The sequence below is a fragment of the Tachypleus tridentatus genome, chromosome 7 (genome assembly GCF_004210375.1).
Source record: "Tachypleus tridentatus isolate NWPU-2018 chromosome 7, ASM421037v1, whole genome shotgun sequence".
NCBI lineage: Eukaryota > Metazoa > Arthropoda > Merostomata > Xiphosura > Limulidae > Tachypleus > Tachypleus tridentatus.
The window spans coordinates 168,377,639-168,399,742 of NC_134831.1; the positions used below are offsets into that span (position 1 = coordinate 168,377,639).

Consider the following 22,104-nt stretch of genomic DNA (forward strand, 5'->3'; position numbering starts at 1 on the left):
TAGAATGAATGAAATGCAGACGTTCTATTGATGCTGTTTTTGATTGTGTGAGTTTAAAGTGTATTTTGATCATGAGCTCTGCCTTACCTCTGTCCACATTCACCCAGGTGGAACCTTAGAGAGAGTTTAACGGCAAGATAGTACGTGTTACAACAACTACCAAATGAAGTAGGCCAATTACATTCATGATTCGACGTGATTGAGGGTTTGATGTCTCTATCATGAAACTGGGACATCTGATGCTCTGATCACCCTAAACATTAAGCTGTAGTACGGGATAAAGGATTCGACTCGACAACTTTTGAGGACTGTTAATGTATCGCATCCCCGTCGCGCCAAACATGCTCGTCCTTTCAGCCGTGGGGGCGCTATAATGTATGGTCAATCCCACTATTCGTTGGTAAAATAGTTCAAGAATTAGCGGTGGGTGGTGATGACTAGCTGCGTTCCCTCTAGTCTTACACTGCAAAATTAGGGACGGCTAGCGCAGATAGCCCTCGAGTAGCTTTGCGCGAAATTCAAATTCAAAAACAAACTATTAATGTAACGCCATCTATAGTTCTGTTTATATATAAAGGGACTGAAAATACTCAGTAAATCTCGTTTTTAATTAATTTTTAGTGACTTCAGATAAAAACTTTTGCAGCTGGTTGATAATACATTCATAGCATTAAAGATTTATACAAAAAGTAACATTAAAATCCGTTTATTACTTGATCCTTTATTTTCTTGCTTATTTTACAAGTGTTTTGCTTTTTCTACGTTTAACCGAATAGGGCTAACCACCACAGAGCAGTAAAAGTATCCAACGAACAAAACGTTCCCAATGTCTTTGTGGACCATTAAAACTGATTGAATTTCTTAATCAAAGTCTCCAAGGACTGAGTTGTCACTGATACACAAGATTAAGAAAATTTAGGAGATAGTATAATTAATATATATCACTTGCAGTTCTCTGCACTAGACATAGTACAAGTCCGACATTTAACACCTTTTCACACTGTTGCTACAATGCTGAGCAGTGGCTTAACTTTAGACATATTCAGTGTGATAAGGAATTTTGTGTGCTACATGTTCGAAAAATGGAGTTTTGCTACTCAGAGTTTTGTAGATAATCAGGAATTTCTTTACAAATAAATATTTTTTTCACAAATTTATATAAAAATAGCCACCATTTGTTTGTTGTTAAATGGACTGTCTCTGCTGTGACCACCACAGGTATTGAAATTCAGTTTTTAGCATTATAAGCCTTTAGACTTATCACTGGAGGACTTTAAGGTAGAAAGTCTGTAATATCTGATTACAAAAGCATCGTATTTTATTAACAACACACGTTGTTCCACAATGTGAAATGTCTACATTTAACACTTTGTATTCAAATTTGCCACAATAGTAATTTACAGCTGACTAATTAAGAATGCATAAACAACTTTAAATGCTTGTTAGACAAACATTTTTTTTTTTTTTTACATAAAGTGTAATTGTGACGAATAGACAGAAATACAATAGTCTTCCCTGTTAGGTCAGGTCTAACAAGAAAAAATATGATATGCCCCTCAGGTTTATTTAAAAGCAAATGATTTTTAACACATTATATTACTAAGATAAATACGTTTACAGCTTCTCGTGAAGAAATTAATCAAAATATTCCCATAACTTTTGACTCAAACGAATTTCAAATCAGGTGCAGGTAGGTTAAAAATTATGAGGTGATTGATAGACTGCATAGTTTAGCATGTGGAGTACTTTCAAAATTGTATAGTGTCAATGACACTTGTCCAGGTTAATCGTATTTTTCGTGTTGTTGTTTTTAAAGCCTGTAGGCCTTTTTAAATCTAGTCAATTTTTACTCTTTTGGACATTTCAAAAAATAATTTTCATTTTTATATCCTTAAATTTCTTATTTTTTCACGAAAAATAAATAAAATTGATAAATAATAATAATAAATTAATAAATAGACAATAAATTAAAAAATGGCGCACACAGCCCTATTGACTTGCGCTATAAAACCCAAGTAACCAATTAAAATATTTCAAAGCAAAATAAAGCAAGTTTTCCAATATGGTGAGATTAACAAGTACAAATTGAATAACTTTTTCAACATGTACATCTGATATTTGATGATCTTTAGAAACCAATAATAAAAATGCTTAACTTATAAATTGTTGTTTTTTTCTTTGAGAAAACAGATCTGAGACCAAGAAAGAAAAATGGACTGCTGTGTTCAAAGAATTAACAATTAAAATTAAACTGTATAAAGTGGAATTTAATACAAAGTACTGGGATAACAATTTTGGTTACGGTACAAAATAAAAAAACACTGATCGCTATTATATATTATTCTCTTTTATATTATTAATATTTTCAATACTGGACAGTAAGAGTTTTTTCTAAGAAGTAAACATAAATACCTAGCTGTTTGTCATTTTCGGTGAAATTAAATGTATTATAGTATCTGTAGTTTCCAGTTTTCATAATTGATGTTAATGATTGTAGATGGCAGCACTAGCGATATCATCAAGCTTTAATTGGTTCTTTTATAAAACCCCGCTCAGACAGCAATAAGTTCTAAAATTATCAACGCTAAAAATCAGTGGTTTGATTTCGCTCGGTAGATACAGCAAATACCTTGATATGGTTTTGATATAACAAAACATTCACTCTTTTTTTTAAAGAGTTGTCTCTCGCATGCTGTACGTACATTGCTTAATATCGTATGCACAGCTAAGACTACACCTCCGTACAGCAGTACCTTTTGCTTGACAAAAGGTTTATTCCTAATTAAACAAACGTATCAATGATCCTCTGATAACTCACAGATCATGTATTACAGTACGTCATTCTCTATCATAACTAAAACCCAAGACATAATTTCACAAATATATGTGCACATTGGCGTACGTAAGAATTCATCTCAGTCAATACACAAATGACGAAAAAGTACCTAAAAAATTCAAATAATGTTTTTGAATTTCGCGCAAAGCTACTCGAGGGCAATCTGCGCTAGCGTCCCTAATTTAGCAGTGTAAGACTAGAGGGAAGACAGCTAGTCGTCACCACCCACCGCCAACTCTTGGGCTACTCTTTTAGCCACGAATAGTGGGATTGACCGTCACATCACATTAAAACGCCCCCACGGCTGGGAGAGCGAACGTGTTTGGTGCGACCGGGATTCGAACCCGCGACGCTCCGATTACGAGTCGAATGACTTACCACGCTTGGCCATGCCGGGGCTACAAACAATGTAAACACGTTTACTTGTTTTGATTTGTAAATATATAAATTTATACTTGTTTTGATTTTAAATAATATAAAGATGCACTTTTCTGATTTGTAAATGACATATGTATTTGTTTTGATTTGTAAATGATATAAACATGTATTTGTTTTGATTTGTAAGTAACATAAACATGTACTTTTTGGTAAGTAAATATAAATATTACTTTTGATTTTAAAATAATTTAAATATGTACTTCCTTTGATTACTAAATAATATAAATATGCACTTTCTTTGGTTACTAAATAATATAAATATGCACTTCCTTTGGTTAATAAATATAAATTTCCACTTCCTTTGGTTAGTAAATATAAATATGCATTTCCTTTGGTTAGTAAATAATATAAATATGTATTTCCTTTGGTTAATAAATAATATAAATATGCACTTCCTTTGGTTACTAAATATAAATATGCACTTCCTTGGGTTAGTAAATAATATATGTATGTATTTGTTTTGGTTTGTAAATAATATATACATGTACTTGTTTTGATTTGTAAACAACGTAAATGTGTACTTGTTTCAAAGTGTAAATATAAATATGCATTTGTTTTGATTTATAAATATAAATATGGACTTCTTTTCCTTTGTAAATATAAAGTATGCTCAATCAATACAGTGACATGTTCACACCAACTACAGAACACGTCTTTGCACTAGCATGTTCATTCCAACTATACAAAACTGATCAATATAATAGCATGTTCACACATACTATGCAACACTGATCAATACAGTAACATGTCCACACAACTACAAAAGACATCAACACAGTGACATTCACACAAAATACACAATACCCATCAATACAGTGACATGTTCACACCAACTACAAAATATAATTACACCAAATATACCACACTGATCATTCCAGGTACTTCATGTGCTTTAGTTTCACAACCAAGTAAATTTCAATTTAATGTGAAATAAGAATAAAATGGAAACAGATATTTATTGTTACATAATGCTTTGGGCTGAGAATAACTAAAGGAGATATTTCAGTTAGCACTTCATCCTAGCACTGATAGGAATATAAGATAACCTCAAAAATGGCCAATTTTGTAAGGAGACAATGTGAGAGACTCAATAAAGCTTTAAAACATGGAACACAGACGTTAACGACTGGATGAATAATTTATTTGTGTTGAAATGCCTTGTAACAACAGTCTCAGTGAAGGTCAGAAAATAGAGCTGGCAAAAATCTTTAGGAATATTACTGAACGCTCAAAGACGATAATACAAGACAGTGATAAAAAAGATAAACATTATAAAAAATGTTTGTAAAGCTTTGTTACATCAATTCAATTCAAGTTTCTTCATACAAAAAAAAAGTGTATATTCCAAGGGATTTAGATAACACAGTGGTATTTAAAGCACAGTAATTCCTCAGAGCAGCTGCACATCTTAAGTCTATTTTTTGCTTCTTGCATGCTACCCTATTTTGTCTCATGTTAAGTCCAAGTTTCTTCAAAAGATAATATAAATATTCCAAGATATTCATCCGACACAATCATGTTTCAAGCACGATTCCTCAGAGTAGCTCCACATTTTAATGCATGCTTCTTTATTACTTCTTCTATTAGGCTTATCTGCAAAACTGCATGTAACTGTCATTTTTCGTTAGGCATAGTTTTAAAACTAGTAATATATTTATTTTTATTTTGATAAATTCAAATCTGTGTACATCACGTGTTATGTTTCTATAATTGTTTATTATTAAGTACAATAATACTTAACAGTAGGGATTGAGAAGGTTTCCAAGTAATTTACGCGTCGAAAAAACATTATTGAATTTCTCAGCAAAACCCAATGTATTAGTTACAACAATATTATGTACATATATACCAATAATACGCTAAAAAAGTAGCTAATATTATCAGTTTATCAGTTCAAAAATGTCTCAAACAGCAACTTTTTCGCTACAACATTTATCCAGCTTTCTCGACTGGTCTGTGGTTAGCTGTTTTTGATATTCCAATAAATAGATATACTATTTTTTATAAATGGAAAACATATCATGCACATACCTAAATATATTTTAACCCAATAGATAAAGCTATATTTCGATAGATAGACACACGACAGTTTCTAAAGGTAAAGTATATACTTTATAAATGTAAACAAACAAGAGTATTCACATTTTAAGAATTTTAAAATAAAGTAGGAATTCTGCTACAAAATGTAACGAAACAAAAACATTTATACACTGATCTGTAGGCTAAATAATGATTACATTTTATACATTTGTGATTGTGGTTTTAATTCTTAAAAGTTATAGCTATCGAGGATATAGATATACTGCAATCCTATAGATATGGTGTCCATTTTATGGTTATATAAAATTGAACAAGTAATTGGAAAAAATATAAATTTTAACGGAATATAAGGATCGTTGGCTATTCATGTAATTGCTATAATAAGCGTCCAAAACAAAAATAACTGCTGCAATATAAAGTACACAAACAACTAAAGTAATGCTATTCAGAAAGATTTTAAAATGACTTTCAATTCCTTTTCTGGTTGGCATTGTGATCTGTATAGTTAGATGAAGCAGTCTAACTTACAACACTAAAATCCGGGGTTCGACTTCCCGCAATGAACCAAACAGATAGCCTAATGTGACTGTTTTAAAACATAAAGAACTGTTGTTTACGCTAGCTTAATAAATTCCTTAAAGCCTGTTTCAAGTAAATCAATAAGCTGTCATCAGGAACGTATTTAATAACGTATAAAGTATTTCCACATGGGTGAAAACTAACTTGGTGTTATCAAATATGCATATATAGATATTTCGTTCAATCTGCAAACTGTTCATAATTTTTTGACATGTAAGCAGCATCATTACCTGAATATATCTTGTAAGAAACAAATGCATAGGACAATATATCATTGTCACTTTTCATAATCACATTAAATTTTTTTAAGACAATATGACAAAAGAAATCCATCGTTATAACAGATATGAATTAACAGATAATAAATTTGCAAATTATAAAGTTATCTTTTCAATTCTTTTAGATTCTGTTAAGCAATTAAGCGTGGATAAATTACCTTCATAACTACAATTCTTTTTCACCTCTACTACATACTATAATTTGCAATATTTACATACTTTGTTATTCAGCTTTCAAAAACTAACGATTTTTCTTGTTCTTTAGAACTGTTGTAATTACGAAAGATGTATCATTCAATACACCGTTTGAATATCTCTCGAATGTAGTTGTCTCGAGAATGACGATTCTTGCTCTTTAGGTTCAATTTTCATTAACATACACTCTCAAAATCCAACAAAATGTATCAAGTTGCTGTCAAGGGAATTAAAATACATACATATCAAACTATTCTTAAAATGCGATTCTAAAATTCTACAATGATATAAATCGTTTTGTTCAAACATAACTGCAAATTACACATCTGAAATTTCACGTGAAATATACTTACAGCCTTAAATTTCCTAAAATACGAAACTGGTATAAGCTTGTCGACGTGTTTCGCTTCTAAAAATAATACAAAAACGTTCGAGGAGTGATCAACAAATACTAAAAGTCCTGATTTTATTGAAGAAATCTTATGTTTTGAGTACCCCCAAAATTATTATATTTGTAGATAATGTTCAATAAATATAAATTTATTTATTTTTTTCTATTGTTAAAATTTTAGTTCGCAACATATTGCACAGCCGAGCACATTTCAACAACGAACCGCTGACGACACAGAGCATATCAACGTGGTAGTTGCTTGCGACGAAAAACATACGAAGCCCTCCCCGTTCTTTCTTCCTTCCATATCAAGAGGTCACTGAAACGCGCTTCCTATATATATAGGTTTCCGAATATTGCATTGACGACCTACGTTGACGTCACTTTCGGTAAATACCGACTAAAAACGTCACTTTCGGACCCTTGATCAGCGATCCCACAATTCCATTAAATCCTATGTCCGCCATACTGTTAGTGGCTGTACACTGGTTACATAGCAGTGAGAAGTAGCTCACAGTACAGTAATCAGAAGAGCCTGTCTAAGCACGCCCCATGCAGCATTCCCCATTTGAAGTTAAGAAGAAATTATTGAAAGCTTTAGACAAGGATAACAATGTAAGCTAAATTTCTGTTATATGGCTTTACGCTTTAGGTACTTTCTGAATCAATGTTTATAATACTACAGCACTTTCAAAATTGATACGCACCCGTGAAGGTCTAAATACAATGCTGTAACGTAGCAAGTGTGGAGCCCGGAGAAAGTTGAGCCTTACTAATGCTGTACGTGTTAAGAAGCAAAGTAGTACTGGCCTCAAGTTAGGCCTAAGTTTTAAAACTATTTTAAAATTCCATTCTTAATGAAAAATACTTACTTTATCGATCAGTCAGTACTAAACTACCTGAAGATGTGTTTCTAATAAGGAAAACTCTATAATTTTCAGTGAATACCATTTTAAAAAAAAATTAAGATGTTAGCCTCCTAGCTAAATCGCGTGTCTTGTCGATGCGGACGTCACAGCTCATGCGCGGTTGCTAGATCACTAGGAATACCGTACCTCGGCACCACCGCGGTGTTTCAAAGCCTTCATACTGAACGCTAGAGTTAAGTTAAGCCTAATTTTAAAATGGAATCAGGGACTCTTAAACTTGCAACTAGGCGCCTAATGATAAGTACAAAACTTTTTTCGGTTGATATACGGGTCTGTGACAGTTAAAATGATTTTATCTTATAAGTAAGTAATTACATTGAAAATATATATTTAAATACCATCAACAAGCTGTTTACAGATTACAGTTATTGGATGATCATCAGAGTATTAAATTATAATGCATGTAATATAAATGGAACATAATTATTTCAGCTTTATTTTATGTCAGCCTGTCTGAATTACGTAAAAAATAAAGTTTATCGAATAGCTTTTCAAGTAGCAAAATTTTGCTAACAGCTAGTTAAAGTTACTTAGACATTTGATATTTTGTTATTCTTATGGTTTTGAAAATTTTGATGTTGGCACTGTTGAGCAGGTTCAAAGAATAATATGTGCTTCAGTTATTTCACTGAAGATAATAGGATGAGAGAAAAATTTAAGATTTGAAAAAACAAAGAAACTAGACTACAGTCAAGACATTCTAACAAGGTGACTGACATATACAATGAGTTGCCATTGGCAATAGAGAGCATCATATTGCTGTAGTTTAAAGAGGGGGGGGATTGATGATTTCCTCAACATTGAATAGTGAGTTCAAGTTTTATTTCAAGGGTAAAGGTACAAAAGTAGTGTTGAACTAAGTGATCTGTTCGTATAATGGTGTACTTCCTCTGTGTTTAGTTTTAACTGTCGTCAGTTTTTAAATAAATATTTTGCGTGTATTTTGTATTGATACTGAAAACAAAGTATGATTTAAAGTTTCTGAAAGGATACAAAATACGTGAAGTGCCCCCATATTATTAAACAAGAGACTAGATATAATTCTCACAATGACATGAATTTAGATGAATAAAATCCACATCCTTTTGTAGTTTATTGACACTTATGTCAGTGTTTCACAAAAGGTAATGTGATTATTGAGAGGAGGGTAAACCCAGTACATATGTATTTCTCAGTGTTATAATGTGTTTAAATAAAATGAAATTAATTTTTACCAGTAACTAGCTGAATGAAGCAATACTTATATTCAGTGTTTTTGTATATATTGAATAGTATGGTCTGTAATTAAGGTTTTCTTTCACTGTATTATAACCAGATGCAAGGTAAGAAACAAGGTGACATGTTACAGCAGTTTCTTTGACATGTTGTTGTTAACATATTACCTAAAGAATTTTATAACGTACTTGTTTGCAAGTTTTTCAAGGACAGCAAGAGACTTCTTAGTTCAGTGAGGCTAAACAAAACTAAGGGAAAGAGAAGCTAGTCCTTGTCATTCAAAATCTTTACTTAAAAGTATATTGCATCTAACACATCTGAAGGCAACCCATTCCAGATCTTTAACCACTGTGTTAGAGAAGTAGAATTTAAGTGGATATTAACCATGTTTTCCAAATTCTACAGTTATGTTCTCTTATCATACTGTTTTAATAATACACCACCAAGAAATCCAAGACCTTTATCTTACCAATAACCTGAATAATACTATAAATTTCAATGACATTGTGCCCTTTTTTCATCAAAATAATCTTAAATGTCCTTATAAGATAGCACTTCCATTTTGAAAGCTCTCCTTGCTTTACTTTCCATTAAATTAGTGTCAATTTTTAGGTAAAGGAAACCAAAACTGTACACATCAAGTGACCTTACTAGTAGTTTGTAAATTGAGATAATTTATTTTTTGATTCATAATCATACACACACACTCTCTAAAGTCTTGTTATTTACTAGCAGTATACTATTTTCATGTTTTGAGGGACTTATCCACCACTGTGTTTTCTAAACTGTTAAATTGTGATTCGAAGTATGGTTACCTAAATACATTTTCTGTAATGAAAGATGGTTTAATAGATAAGTTTGGGTAACTTTAATAATTTAGAAGTTTTCTCTTTCATTGATATTAAAGAATGTAAGACATTATGATGAATTTTTCCTTTTGAGTTTTGTGAAATGGGTATTTTAACTCAAATTAGTTTAAGAGAAAGCTTGGTAAGTATATGAATGATAATGGCTGGCTAAGGTTTGTTTGTTATATGAATGATAAGGGCTGGCTGAGGTTTGTTTGTTATATGAATGATAAGGGCTGGCTGAGGTTTGTTTGTTTAACTTAATTTAATTTAGACTCTGGAACAGCCAAGATGAACAACAATGTTATATTAATCATTACTTGCAGTAGGTGTGCCTGAAATTATGGTTTATTTGTAAGTATAAGACCAAGTCTGAGTTCATTATGTGAAGTTATGTGAGGATTAAAGTTTCTTTGTATTAAGAAAAGCAGTTTTATATATATGTCCATCTGAAGAGTAAAGCTGGACAGTTAATGTGATTAATCAGTATTATCAATTACCTATAAGTATTGGTAACTGTAACTGATTAATAGAAGTTACTGTGAGTCAAAAATAATCATGACATTGAAACTAAATGTTTCTGGTTACTATGACAATCAAAATAATTTAAATATTGGTGTTATGATTTTTCAGTGTTATTTCTGATTAATTCTAGATTATTCAAGTTAATCAGGTTGTGTCACGACTCACAGAAGTACGTAATATTAATGTTTCTGATTTATAGCTAGTGTTTTTTATTGTTCAAATTACACAAGTCCTGTGAGATTAATTTATTAATGAGTTGGATGATTAATTGATTAGTAAATTCCACCAATCATCTAGCTGTATTAGAGTTGTATCAATGAAAAGGCCTCTGGGGCTTGATTAACTGAATGTATAGGAATTTATGCTTAAAGTATGTGTTTTGTCATGACAAAAGGCTTGATATATATTATATATATATATCTGTCCATTCTCCTGGATAGTCCCAACAGACTTTTGTGTCCTTTAATTGCTTAAGCTCAGGTAATAGAAGCCAATATTCAAGGTCTGTAGAAGGTATCAAAATGTATGATCTAAAATGGACCTCAGCAAGGTCATAAAAGCTTATTACTGTGGGAACTTCATTACAGCAATGGTACAGTCAACAATAACAGTAGGAAAATGTATATATAATAATCTTCATTTACAAATAAACATTCTGATTTTAATAAAAATACACATTCAAGTAGATCAAATTCAGTTGAATGTTTTATCACAAACGTTTAAGAAATCTTTCTCAATCTATTATTAGTGAGTATTAATGTATTTCATAATAGTTTGATTTATTATTAGAAATATATTGAAATTGTGCATGTTTAGTTTACAGATTTACTACAGAATTTTGTCTAATTCATAGAGCTTTAATCTACATTATTTATACCGGCCCCAAGTTTTTTTAAAAATATCGGGATGACTGTCATTTAGCATTGCACCCCCTGTAGTGTATTCTTTGTTGTGATTAGCTGAAAGAACATCACATAATACAAACATTTTTCAGTGATGCATTTATGATGTCAGGGCAGAAGATAATTATTTGCAGCATAGTGGAAACCTTTATTCATTTAGGCTTAATTACAAAGAGTTTGCTCAAATATGAAATTAATTTGGACATGTTGCATAGAATTTCAGAGGCAGATGAGTTGTTTAAGCAGGAGAATTTTGTAGATAATTGTTTGTAACATTGATTCAGTTAGGCCTAATTTACAAACATTTTAAACATCACTATCATTCTTGGCAAATTTTGGCTGAAATTAAACAGAATTCTACTTTTAACACTTATTGATATGGTCATAAAATGATGGGCTGTTATATTGAAAAGTAAGTAATTCTAAATTTCAGTGAATTGTTATTAACTCTTAAAACAAGAATAAAAATCTTCAGTGAAATTAAACTTCTATATTTATGTGTAGACAGTGACATAGCTTATTAATCAGTTGTAGTAAAACTGAAAACAGAAGAAGGCTGGGTAGAATTGAACATACATTGACTTGTGATTTTTAGACAACTGATAATTTGTTCCCTCATAACCAGTCAATTGTTCATTGCTACTAGGTAAATCGTTTTTCTTTTTTGTATAGATTTTCTTTAATATCAGTAACTAATTGAATTTTTTCAGGTAGTTATGGCAAAATTTGTACATTTCATTAAAAGGTTATGTTCTAATTAATTGCTACTACAAAATCTCGTCAAAGTAGTACAGTTTTACAACTTGTCTAGTTTTCCTAATTTTATTTAAGTTAACATGGTGTGCAGGTATTTTTGTTGTATTCATATTTTTAATATTAGATGTTAATAATTTTATAACTAAGTTCAGAAGTTTTTGTTTTCGAGCCTATAATTTGGCTAAATGGTTGTCAACTGGACTTCTTACTTTAGTATGTGAAAACTATTTTAAGTTCAATATTTTCATTAAATTTATCTTTATAATAAACCCAATTACACATTGAAATTCTAATATAAACTGTTTTATAGGTGGTGGACATGGTTGGTGTCATTGAGGTCATATCGATTCTTGAGAAAACTCCGATTACAAAGGATGAACTAGAGGTAATCCACATGTGAAAGGAGACCGTATAATTAAGGACTAACATACTTCCACACATTTATCAAAGGATTTATCTTTTCCTTTTATAACTAAATATGAGATGTTTCAGCAGATTGCAAGTCTTTCTTACATACTGTAGCTATTGGACATTGTCAGTTTGAACTATCATACTAGGATAAGAACCTGGTATTTCATCTGACACACTAAGGATGTTCTCTTTCTTTAAAACTTTACAATTAATTATAATGTCAAAGCATTTTGTTTTTCATTTTCAAATTTCATGCATATGGCTGAAAGTAATGAATGTTGTGCTTTTTATGTTTGGCAGTATTAATGCCATCAGGTCATAATTATGGACATTTCTCACCAAGTTTGTTCCAGCTTTAAGATAAAGTACCCTGAATTTTGTGTGTTGACTTATGACCTTTACCAACTGTTTTGTTCAATGTCAGATTGGTGGTAGAACAGCACAAATAGAAATACTTGTGAGGCTGTTTTAAAATTTGTTGTCTTTTAAGTTATGAAGCACTTGACTATTGTCTTTTTTTGTTATGTTCTATTGACAGTCAGTGTCCTAAATCTCCTACACGTTACTTTTAAGTTCATTACAGAAAATTCAAAAGATGGGATGTTCTCATCACCTTGTGGATGCTATTGTAAATTTATTGTTGGAATTACAAAGTGCAAGGCTTCTATAATTCATATAACTTGTAACTGGTATTGTGGTGCATGGTATGAATTCAAATTTTATTGTTGGTTCATAGTACTGATTTTTTCTTATTCATTTACATGTGATAATTTTTTGTTTTATGAATATAACAAGTACCTAGCTTTGTTAAAAGTGTAAGGACAAGTCTGAGGAAGAATTAACAAAAGAATTTTTGAAAAAATCAGAAGTGAGCTGGCATGTTTCCTCCAACTGTGGTTCACCACCTGTTCTGTGTGGGTGTGTATTAAAGTTTGAGAGGCAATGTATGTATATATATATTGAACTTGGTGTTGCATATTATAAGAATAGCATTGATGACTTTCTGAATTGTCAATAGGACATTGGCACTTGATTGTTAGGGGTTTACTGATGAAGGAAAAATATGGGTAGTCCCAAGTACTTGTAGATTATCAGAGATGGCTAGTAATGATGATTTCCTGAATAAGATGTTGGGACTTGATTGTTAAGGAATTTACCATCAGTGGGTAAATACAGGTAGTTCCAAGTATGTGTAAGTTATCGAAGATGGCTAACAATGATGACTCCCTGAATGATAAGATGTTGGATTTGATTGTTAAGGAGTGTACTAACGAGGAGTAAACATAGGTATTCCAAAGTACTTGTAGGTCAAAGATGGCTAACAGCAATGATTTCCTGAATGACAGGACATTGGCATTTGATTGTTAGGGGTTACTAACAATTGGTAAGTGTAGGCAGTTCAAAGCACTCCTACATTGAGATGTTCTTAATTGAGGGAAGTTTAGATGGAGGAGGCTGCACTCAATTATTTAGGAGAAGACCACTGGATTGTAAGTCTTTATGCATTACAACTTTGTTTCTTGAGGATAGAGTTTGAAGCTGCTTTAACTGCAGGTATTTATAACAAATATGGTGGATTGTGAGACAAGAGGTGTAAAACAGAATGACAATTGAAAAAAAGGTAGATATGAAGTAAGAAAGAAATCTTCCGTATCATAGAGCTTGAATGTTAGGTCATGACATCATTGAAGTTGGTATTTTGGTTATATGGAAGTATTATCTTTTTGTTTTAAAAAAAAACAGCATTTAATTAGCTTGATTGTGATTTGGGGTCAGTTGGAAAACTTTGAAAAATGTTTTTCAGTTTTTGACAAGTGAAGAATTTTGAGTTGAGTGTATCACATCAAATAACATGTTCATTACATCAAGAACACAACATTCTAAGTTTATGTTCCCTAACTGGTTCTTCTTTCATTGATTCAAGTCTGATTAATCATATTTAAGTATGTCAATCATTGAGTGTACCAGAAGAATAAAATGTTTTACTTTTTTCTGCTTTGTGCCTTTTCTACCCCCTTGATTGGCTTTCCAACGACCTTAGCTCATCATAAACTTCATCGTGACATGATCCACAAGTGCAAATTAGCAACTAAGGATAGGATAAACACATGACCTAACATTTTTCATTTTAATAATAGATTTTCCAAAATTTGGGTACTCAAATTTTAAACTTTTTTTTTTTCTATCATGTAAGGATTTTTTTTTCAAATCCAATAAATTCTTTCTTAGATCAAATTAATATTTTCTTCAACATAAGATGAACCTTTTTTATCTTTATGTTTGGGTTCTAGAATAATAAATAATACTGATGTAACTATTGGTCTAGAGAAATATATAGTTAGTGTTTATCAACATATTTAGTATTATAAAATGTAGCCTGACTTCAATGAAATTTAGTAACTTGTGTAAAAGTATATATGACATTTTCTGAAAATTTTTTCAGTGTGGAGAAAATGGATATTTTTTGATACGGTGTTACAGGAACTTCTGTAAAATGTAGAACATTTTAGGTAAACCATTGCAGGCCTGTGTTCTCATTGAAAATCAATTTTACTAATTTTTAATAACACACATCAAGTCTCAAGCATTGGGAGTTTTGTGACATTAACTTTTGAAAATCATACATCAAGTGCATGTTTCTGGTAGAATAAAAAGAATTTTTAATAAAATTGTTGATAAATATTAAGGGTTACACCTTGGTAATTCTGTTTAAGTGACATTTTCCTGTAGTTATGTCTCAACAATACATTTTATATATCAGGTCATTCCTTAAGTAGTGCCTGAATTTAGGCTCAGAAAAAGAGAAAGGATTTCAAATACTTTCAATGTTATTTCATAAACAATGTATGTTGCATTATTATTAATTACTTCATGCCAACGATTCACAAGCTTCTGAATGCCACTTCTATGAAATTCTTGGGGTTTGGAGGAAAAGAATGTAGAGAGGTTGGTTTTGACATCTTCATGTGTTCCAAGCTCTTTTACGTCAAGATAGTTCTGCAAACTTCGGAATAGATGATAATCAGATGAGGCAAGGTCTGTAGAATAAGGAGGATTTGGAAGTTTTTCCCAGTCTAGCTCTTCTGTCTTTGCAGATGTGATCCTTGCTGAATGGGGCTGTGTATTATCTTGGTGTAACACAACACCTTTGCGATTGAACAAAGCAGGCATCTTTGTTTTCAGTGCAACATTCAAGCAATCTAACTGTTGACAACAGAAGTCTGATGTAATTGTTACATTGAATGGCAGCAACTCAAAGTGGATCACACCAACAATATCCCACCAAATGCTTAACAAGACTTTCCTAGGGTGGAAGTCCATTTTGGGCTGTATTTTAGCCAGTTTACCTGCACTGAACCATTGTCTGCAGCACTTAAAATTTTTTATAAAATATCCATTTTCCATTTCCAGTTGCTAACCTATCCAAAAAAAAGTGAGTTACCTTCACAAGAGTGCAGAGAAGTGCAAATGTCCATCTTGCTCTAAGGTTGGCTTCTGTCAAATCATGGGGAACCCATTTTCCAAGTTTTGATACCTTTCTAAGCTGTTGCAGATGACAGTGAACTGTTGAATGGGTTCAGTTAAGCTTCAGTGCTAGTTCTTCAACTGTTTCAGCACAATCTTCTTCAAGTGCAGCCTGCAGCAAGTCATCATTAAACTCAACAGTCACATCACTTAAGCTGTAGTCATCTGATCTGAACTTCTGAAACCACCTTTGACAGTTTTTTTCAATGAGAGACTCCTCAACACAAACATCTTGAATGTTTCGTGTAGTTTCTGCTGCACTATTGCCTTTTTTAAACTCATAAAGCATTGTATGCCTAATGTGCTCCTCTGACACATCCATCTTCATAAGGGTTTATTTGATTAATGATTTGAAAAAGTAGAGTTGGCTTAGTTTCTTTTATCTGTCTGGACATTTTTGTACCTGTCCAACTACATTTTTAGTCATTAAAGCCTTCTACAAAGAGAAATGATGGTGTACTTTCTGTATTACATTTTCAGACATTTCTTATGGGATGACCTGGTTGTAGTATGTCTCAATAGTACTATCTACAATTATTTTACTCTTAATTTCTGTAGTGTTAGTATATATTGCTCTGTCTCAAATATACTTTTCTGTAGTTATAGTTTGTTTTAAAACTGTTACAGTATCTCTGAAAATGCTTCTGTAGCTATTTTATTTCTTAAGACTCTGTAGTTACAGTATTTATTACTTCATATCTGTATGGTACTAACTTTGTTTAATTTACTCTAGCAAACAAGACTAGGAAAGTATGTCAATGAACTTCGAAAGAAAACTTCAGATGAGCAACTTGCGAAGAGAGCCAAGGCACTGATCAAGTCTTGGCTGAAGCTTCTGAACCAGTCGGCTAATGTATCATCTAATGATGAGAGGATAGCATGCACACCACCTGTCAGTATAGCCTCGGGTCCTGGTCCTGGGTCTGGGCCTGGTGGGGGTCCATTGTTGCTCAATTCTTGTACAAATCTTTCGGTGGTTTCATCTTGCCTTAAACAGAACAGCCCGGCTTTGAATTCGGAACGTGTTGCTAGTCCACTCTGCTCTAGTGGGTCCAACAGTCCCGTAATGCCCATCAGGCCTCGCAGCACCCAGACTGCTCATTCAAACTATGCTCCACTAACAAAAAACAGTTGGTGTTGTGAGTCGAGGTCAGATATTATCACCTAAAACTGTTAGTCGAAATGGAAGTGTAGCATCACCTTCATTCAGTCAAGTTTTCAAGCCTGTTAGTCCAGCATTATTAGCTGTTCGTAATGCAACAACTTGTAGGGCTGGCCTTACAAATAAATCTTCTGTTACTGTTGCTTGTCCGAGACCTCATAGTCCTGTGTATGGTGAAAAATGTGCACAGGTATCTTCTCATTCAAGTAAATCACTTCCAGCTTCCATATATTCAAGCATGAGAAGCAAACCTACAACTCCCCCTAGTGTTTTAGTAAGTACTTCCCATTGGGACCTTGATATAGCCAGAACCAATGCAGCCAATAAACGGTTAAGGAAGGATGATTCTAACATACCATCAAAAAAAAGTATTATGTCAGACAATGCCAGCTGCTCTAATGATAAAACTGCTTTGGTAAATGGTCTTGATTCCACATCAGAACCAGCTCAGACATTTTTCCACAGTAGACAGTCTCCTTTTGAAAATTTTAAGTCCTGTAGAGATGCATCTGGTTCTCCTTCCCTCTTTGAAAAACCTAAAATAGAAAGAATGCCAAAAAGAAAGGGGAAACAGAATGAAAGTAGGGATATTTTAAAAGAAAAGATTTCTGCTGCAGCATCATCATGTAGTTCAAAATTATCTAAAGTCAAAACTCATCAACAGTTAATGGAGGAGTTCCAGGCGAAGAAAGGAGCGACCTTACCCAGTAAACTTGTTACTACCAGCGTAAGTAGTAGCTTGTGTGATGTGGGAAGTCCCAGTAATTTTCCAGGTAAACCTGGGAATTATGCCTTGTTAGGCTGTGATGCTGAAACCTGGCAAACCAAGTCAGAACTCATGGTCAGGTTTCTAAAGTCCTCCATTAGCCCAGAAGAAGAAGTAGGAGTTAACAATAGTCCTTTGTACCATAAGTCTAGCCTGGAATCTCCTGTGAATGAGTACTCCAACGTCACAAGGACTCCACCATGTCATGAACCTTTCACCAATACCCGCGATCCTGTGGACTTGGAAATAAAAAACATTATGTCCTCACTACCTGTTCTTGAGCCAAATAACATAAATTGGGATGAAGATTATGTAGTGAAAGAAAGTGAACCAGTAACAGATGAGCGAGTAGATCGTCTTTTGTCAGATCAGTGGGATTGTGTTAATGGGAATTATGATTACAATGATAAGTGGAAAGATTGGAAGGATGTGACCACGAGCAGATCGTATAATGATGATTTGTTAAATATATTGCCTTATGTAAATATTAGTTGGTGAATAGGATGTTACTAAGAAAATAAGTGAAATTTTCTAAAGATTATGCTTCTATAAATTTTGAATGAGAGGTTAGTCTAAGTTAGAATCTTGTATACTAAAAAAATAAAATGTACAGTGTTGAGTTCATGTTAATTTTTGGTTGCTGCCTTTTCTTGAAAAATAAAGCCTAGGACCCTTGGTAAGCTTGGAGGGTATGTGATGGATGTGTCATTATCTCAAATCTGTAATAAGTTGAAAAACAGTTATTTTGTAGTTCAGTCTGAATAAGTTTAAAGTGTAAAGCTATAACTGTTTGTAATTGGAAAGTTTACAAAACTATTAAATAAATTTTAAAAAATGTTTAAGTAGCTCCATTGCTGAAAGGGATTTAGGAATTAATAATGTTAAAATGTTACAAGTTTAGTGGAAATATTTCATGTTCAACATTTAGGACAAATGGAAAAATTATGAGTGTGTGATGTTTTTCAGTGGCAGTTAGGATTGTTTTAACATGCAACTGTAAAACTCATGTACAACACTTAGGCAGACTTTGATTGTTTCCTTAAACAAGTTGATCACATTAAAAAACTGTTTTCACAAAATTCCTGATTTTTGAGTTAACCCTTTAATCTTTTTGTATAGCTTAGTATAAAATAATATGTGAACACTTGTGTTGGTTAGAAAAAATTACCATATTATACAATTACTTCATAAACCGTTAAAGTTGACTTTTCAGAGTCTTATCCAGCATTATCTTGTATTCTGTGTTGTGGCTGCTAAGTCAGAGTAATGGTTGGAACTGAGCATAGATGTATATGCACCTAAAGATCTATCCACAGCAATATTAATACTCAAAATGAACCCCTATAGAAATATTGACTGTATTTTCTGGAAACCTTGAGAATTTGGAATGAAAACTTAATTGTGAAGAAAGGGTGCAGCACTTCATACCGAAGCAATGAAGTGAGGTAGAACAGAGGTTGAAAAATTGTTTCAAGAAGCAGTTTTAAACGTCTGGAAGTAAAGTACTTCCTATTGCAATATAACACATGGTGATACTGAGCACCAGTCACATTGATATCCGATATCCTCTGCATTTGATATCCAAATCTGACTACCTGTGTTAGGCCTAGTGAGAATAAAGGATTCAGTGCAAATAATTTTATACAAGAATGTACAGATTTGAATAACGTTAGTTTTTTGACACTGTACTACTTCAACAATGAGAGGGTAACGAATACCTATAATTAGAGTATACTGGTTACAACCAGTTTATCTCTGTTACACTATTTGCAAACCATTCGTTACTTTTTCGCAGAGGTTATCTAGACTTTCCATTGGTCTCAGATAACAATATTTATATTTTTAAGTATTAAAATAGTTGATAAATAATACAAAACACCTATTTGTCTTGTTACCCCAAGGACGACTGTTCTGTGTCGTGGAAGATTTTTGCTGTCGATTTCCCAAGTTATAAACTATCGAATTGTATGGCCATTTATTTTAGGATTTAAGTCCCAAAAAGAAAGGTTTAAAACGAACATTTTTGAAGGGGGCAGAAGTGTTATGGCGTTTTTTGTTGTTATTAATTTTACCTTTCGTTGTTAAGTGTGAATATTTGATAGAACCATTTTTGATAACGAGGCTTTGTTTATACATACGTCAATTTGAATCGAGATACTGGTGTTTTTTTTTTTTTTATATTATCGAAAGTTAGCGACATTCGGAATACATAACTAAAAGAAAAAGAGATGAAAACACGTTTTTTGTGTAAAATGCAAAGGGAACAACGACAATTTTTTCAATGTATGTGTGCATCAACTGTTATGTTGGGAACCCACAACAATTTGGTTTATAAACAATTGATAATGTGTTTAAAAGCTGATGTGGTCATACCGAGGCCATCGGCAGTTCTACGGTTAATTTTCTTAATAACCACACTTAATATATGTATTTTTAAAATGTATACAAGGCGTTACTGTAGGTTGTGGTAGATAAGATTGCGAGTTAATACCTGGATAGACGTGAAATGTAAAATAGTCTTAAATGCGTGATAACGCTTTTAGTAATAAAGCAGCCCCCCACCTAAGTATGTATACGGATTTACAACGCTAAAATCAGGGGTTCGATTCCCCTCGGTGGGCTCAGCAGATAGACCGATGTGGCTTTGATATAAGAAAAACACGCACAGTAATAAAGCAGAGAACAACGTTAATACCCATACCAGTCGTCCTGAGAAGCATTTTTACAAGTCTAAAATGGCGCTTGATCTAATTTCTGGCTAGCCGTATACTTCAAATAGTTGCCTAAAAATCTGATCTTAGTGACTAAACGTCAACTAAAATAGATTAGTTCGATAAATTTGGGCAGTAAAAGCGCGTGCACCAGTTGAAATTTAAATTTTGGAAAACGTATGGTGTGAGCGACTCTTGTTCTAAACTTGAATTAAATGAGTACACCGAAACTGTATAAATCTCAAATGTATACAGCCTTCTAGTATATCATGAAAGGACAGTAACAACTCTTGTCTACACCAGCATATAATTATGAAAGTGATGTGAAAGAGGTGAGTCTACCAATGTTTAAGGGGATGGGGGATTTTATTAAACATTTCGAGAAAGTTGCTTCAGATGGCTGTAGTCGGGAACCTGGCAGTTGAATATCTGATGCTGTAGATAACCCTACGTTCGACCTCTTTATTGAAGAGTTACTTGATGAGTGGATACCAATGTGCTGAAGATTATATTCTCTGCAGTATATGGTATCAAACTCAACTTTTAAAAGGCAAAGACCCCCAGGAAAATGTAATCACTTAATTTGATAAGATTGTATGAGATGACGTTCGAGATCACGTCTCCTACAGGCTGTGGTTAGATACTCATTAAAAAAAACTATAGTGGATGCTGAGTGAATTCATACTGTGCTGCACGAAACTGAGACATCTTTTACACAGGCAGTTTCTGTGATAAGGTTTGATGTGGTGGTGTAAAAGTGTTCACTTGAGCAGAGGAAGAAACCATTAGCAACCCCTGTATTAACCATCAACTCTTTTGTGTCAGGTGTCATATGGCTTCATGGTTCCCTATAAGACAACATCACTTATCTAGTATAGTTGCTACAAAAGCAGCTAGAGTGGGATAACATCTGGCACCTATAGCGTGGAAAGAGCTTCTGTCTTAATTATCGCTTAAAGTGGCCACTGGTTTATAAATGTGCATATCTGTATTACCGAAAAAAAGAGTAAAATACTCTAATAGAATTTCATTTATAACAATGGGAAATATAAACCAACTTTATATTTCCTCGCTTCTTGCAAGTATGAAGGTGTTACTTCAGTTGTTCTTTGTAGCCATCTGTGTATATATACATAGCTACAAAGAACAATTTAAGTGAATATACATCGCAAATGTTCAACTGCTAGTGATTTATCCATACACAGATCTCTTTTTCGTGGTATCCTACTTGCGACCATTACGGTAGTGAAAATCACAGTTCTTTACCATCAGAGCCACCCCTAATGATCTCTATATATTTACTAGTTTTAAACGCATTGTTTTTATCGTATCCACCCACGTAAGTCAAATTCCAATTTCTTGATAAAATCCAAGTAAAACGAGAATTCACGGTATATCTACCATTTGCGAGTATGCGTAATAGACGTTTATCGTTATGGTTGCTCAAGCGGATCATCAGTAGTTACCATCCATGCACACTAGATGAACTTTGGAAAACGGTATAAATTAAATGAGGGATAAGATTATGATGTAAGGTGATGCACAAAAACTCCTGCAGTGGAAACTGCATTACAGATCAATAGCCCACAATGAGGGC

At 32.8% G+C, this 22,104-nt stretch overlaps 2 protein-coding genes across 5 annotated transcripts in view; one reads left to right on the plus strand and one right to left on the minus strand.

Moving 5' to 3' along the window:
- Window positions 1-7,784, minus strand: part of LOC143257167 (doublesex and mab-3 related transcription factor 3, truncated-like) — a 50,662-nt gene extending 42,878 nt beyond the window's left edge. For 2 of the 4 annotated variants that reach the window (XM_076515507.1, XM_076515506.1), the window contains exon 1: window positions 7,630-7,772. The gene's annotated coding sequence lies outside the window, so the exon portion shown is untranslated. Of the gene's footprint in view, window positions 1-6,719; window positions 6,776-7,629 lie in introns of all 4 variants that reach the window. The other 2 variants (XM_076515502.1, XM_076515503.1) reach the window with 2 other exon arrangements.
- LOC143257168 (uncharacterized) lies at window positions 7,200-18,493 on the plus strand. Its single transcript, XM_076515508.1, is given in 4 exon segments — window positions 7,200-7,372; window positions 12,243-12,317; window positions 16,602-17,034; window positions 17,036-18,493. Coding segments are annotated over 4 exon segments (1,830 nt in total). The 5' UTR covers window positions 7,200-7,309; the 3' UTR covers window positions 18,295-18,493.
- The last annotated feature ends 3,611 nt before the right edge of the window (window positions 18,494-22,104 follow it).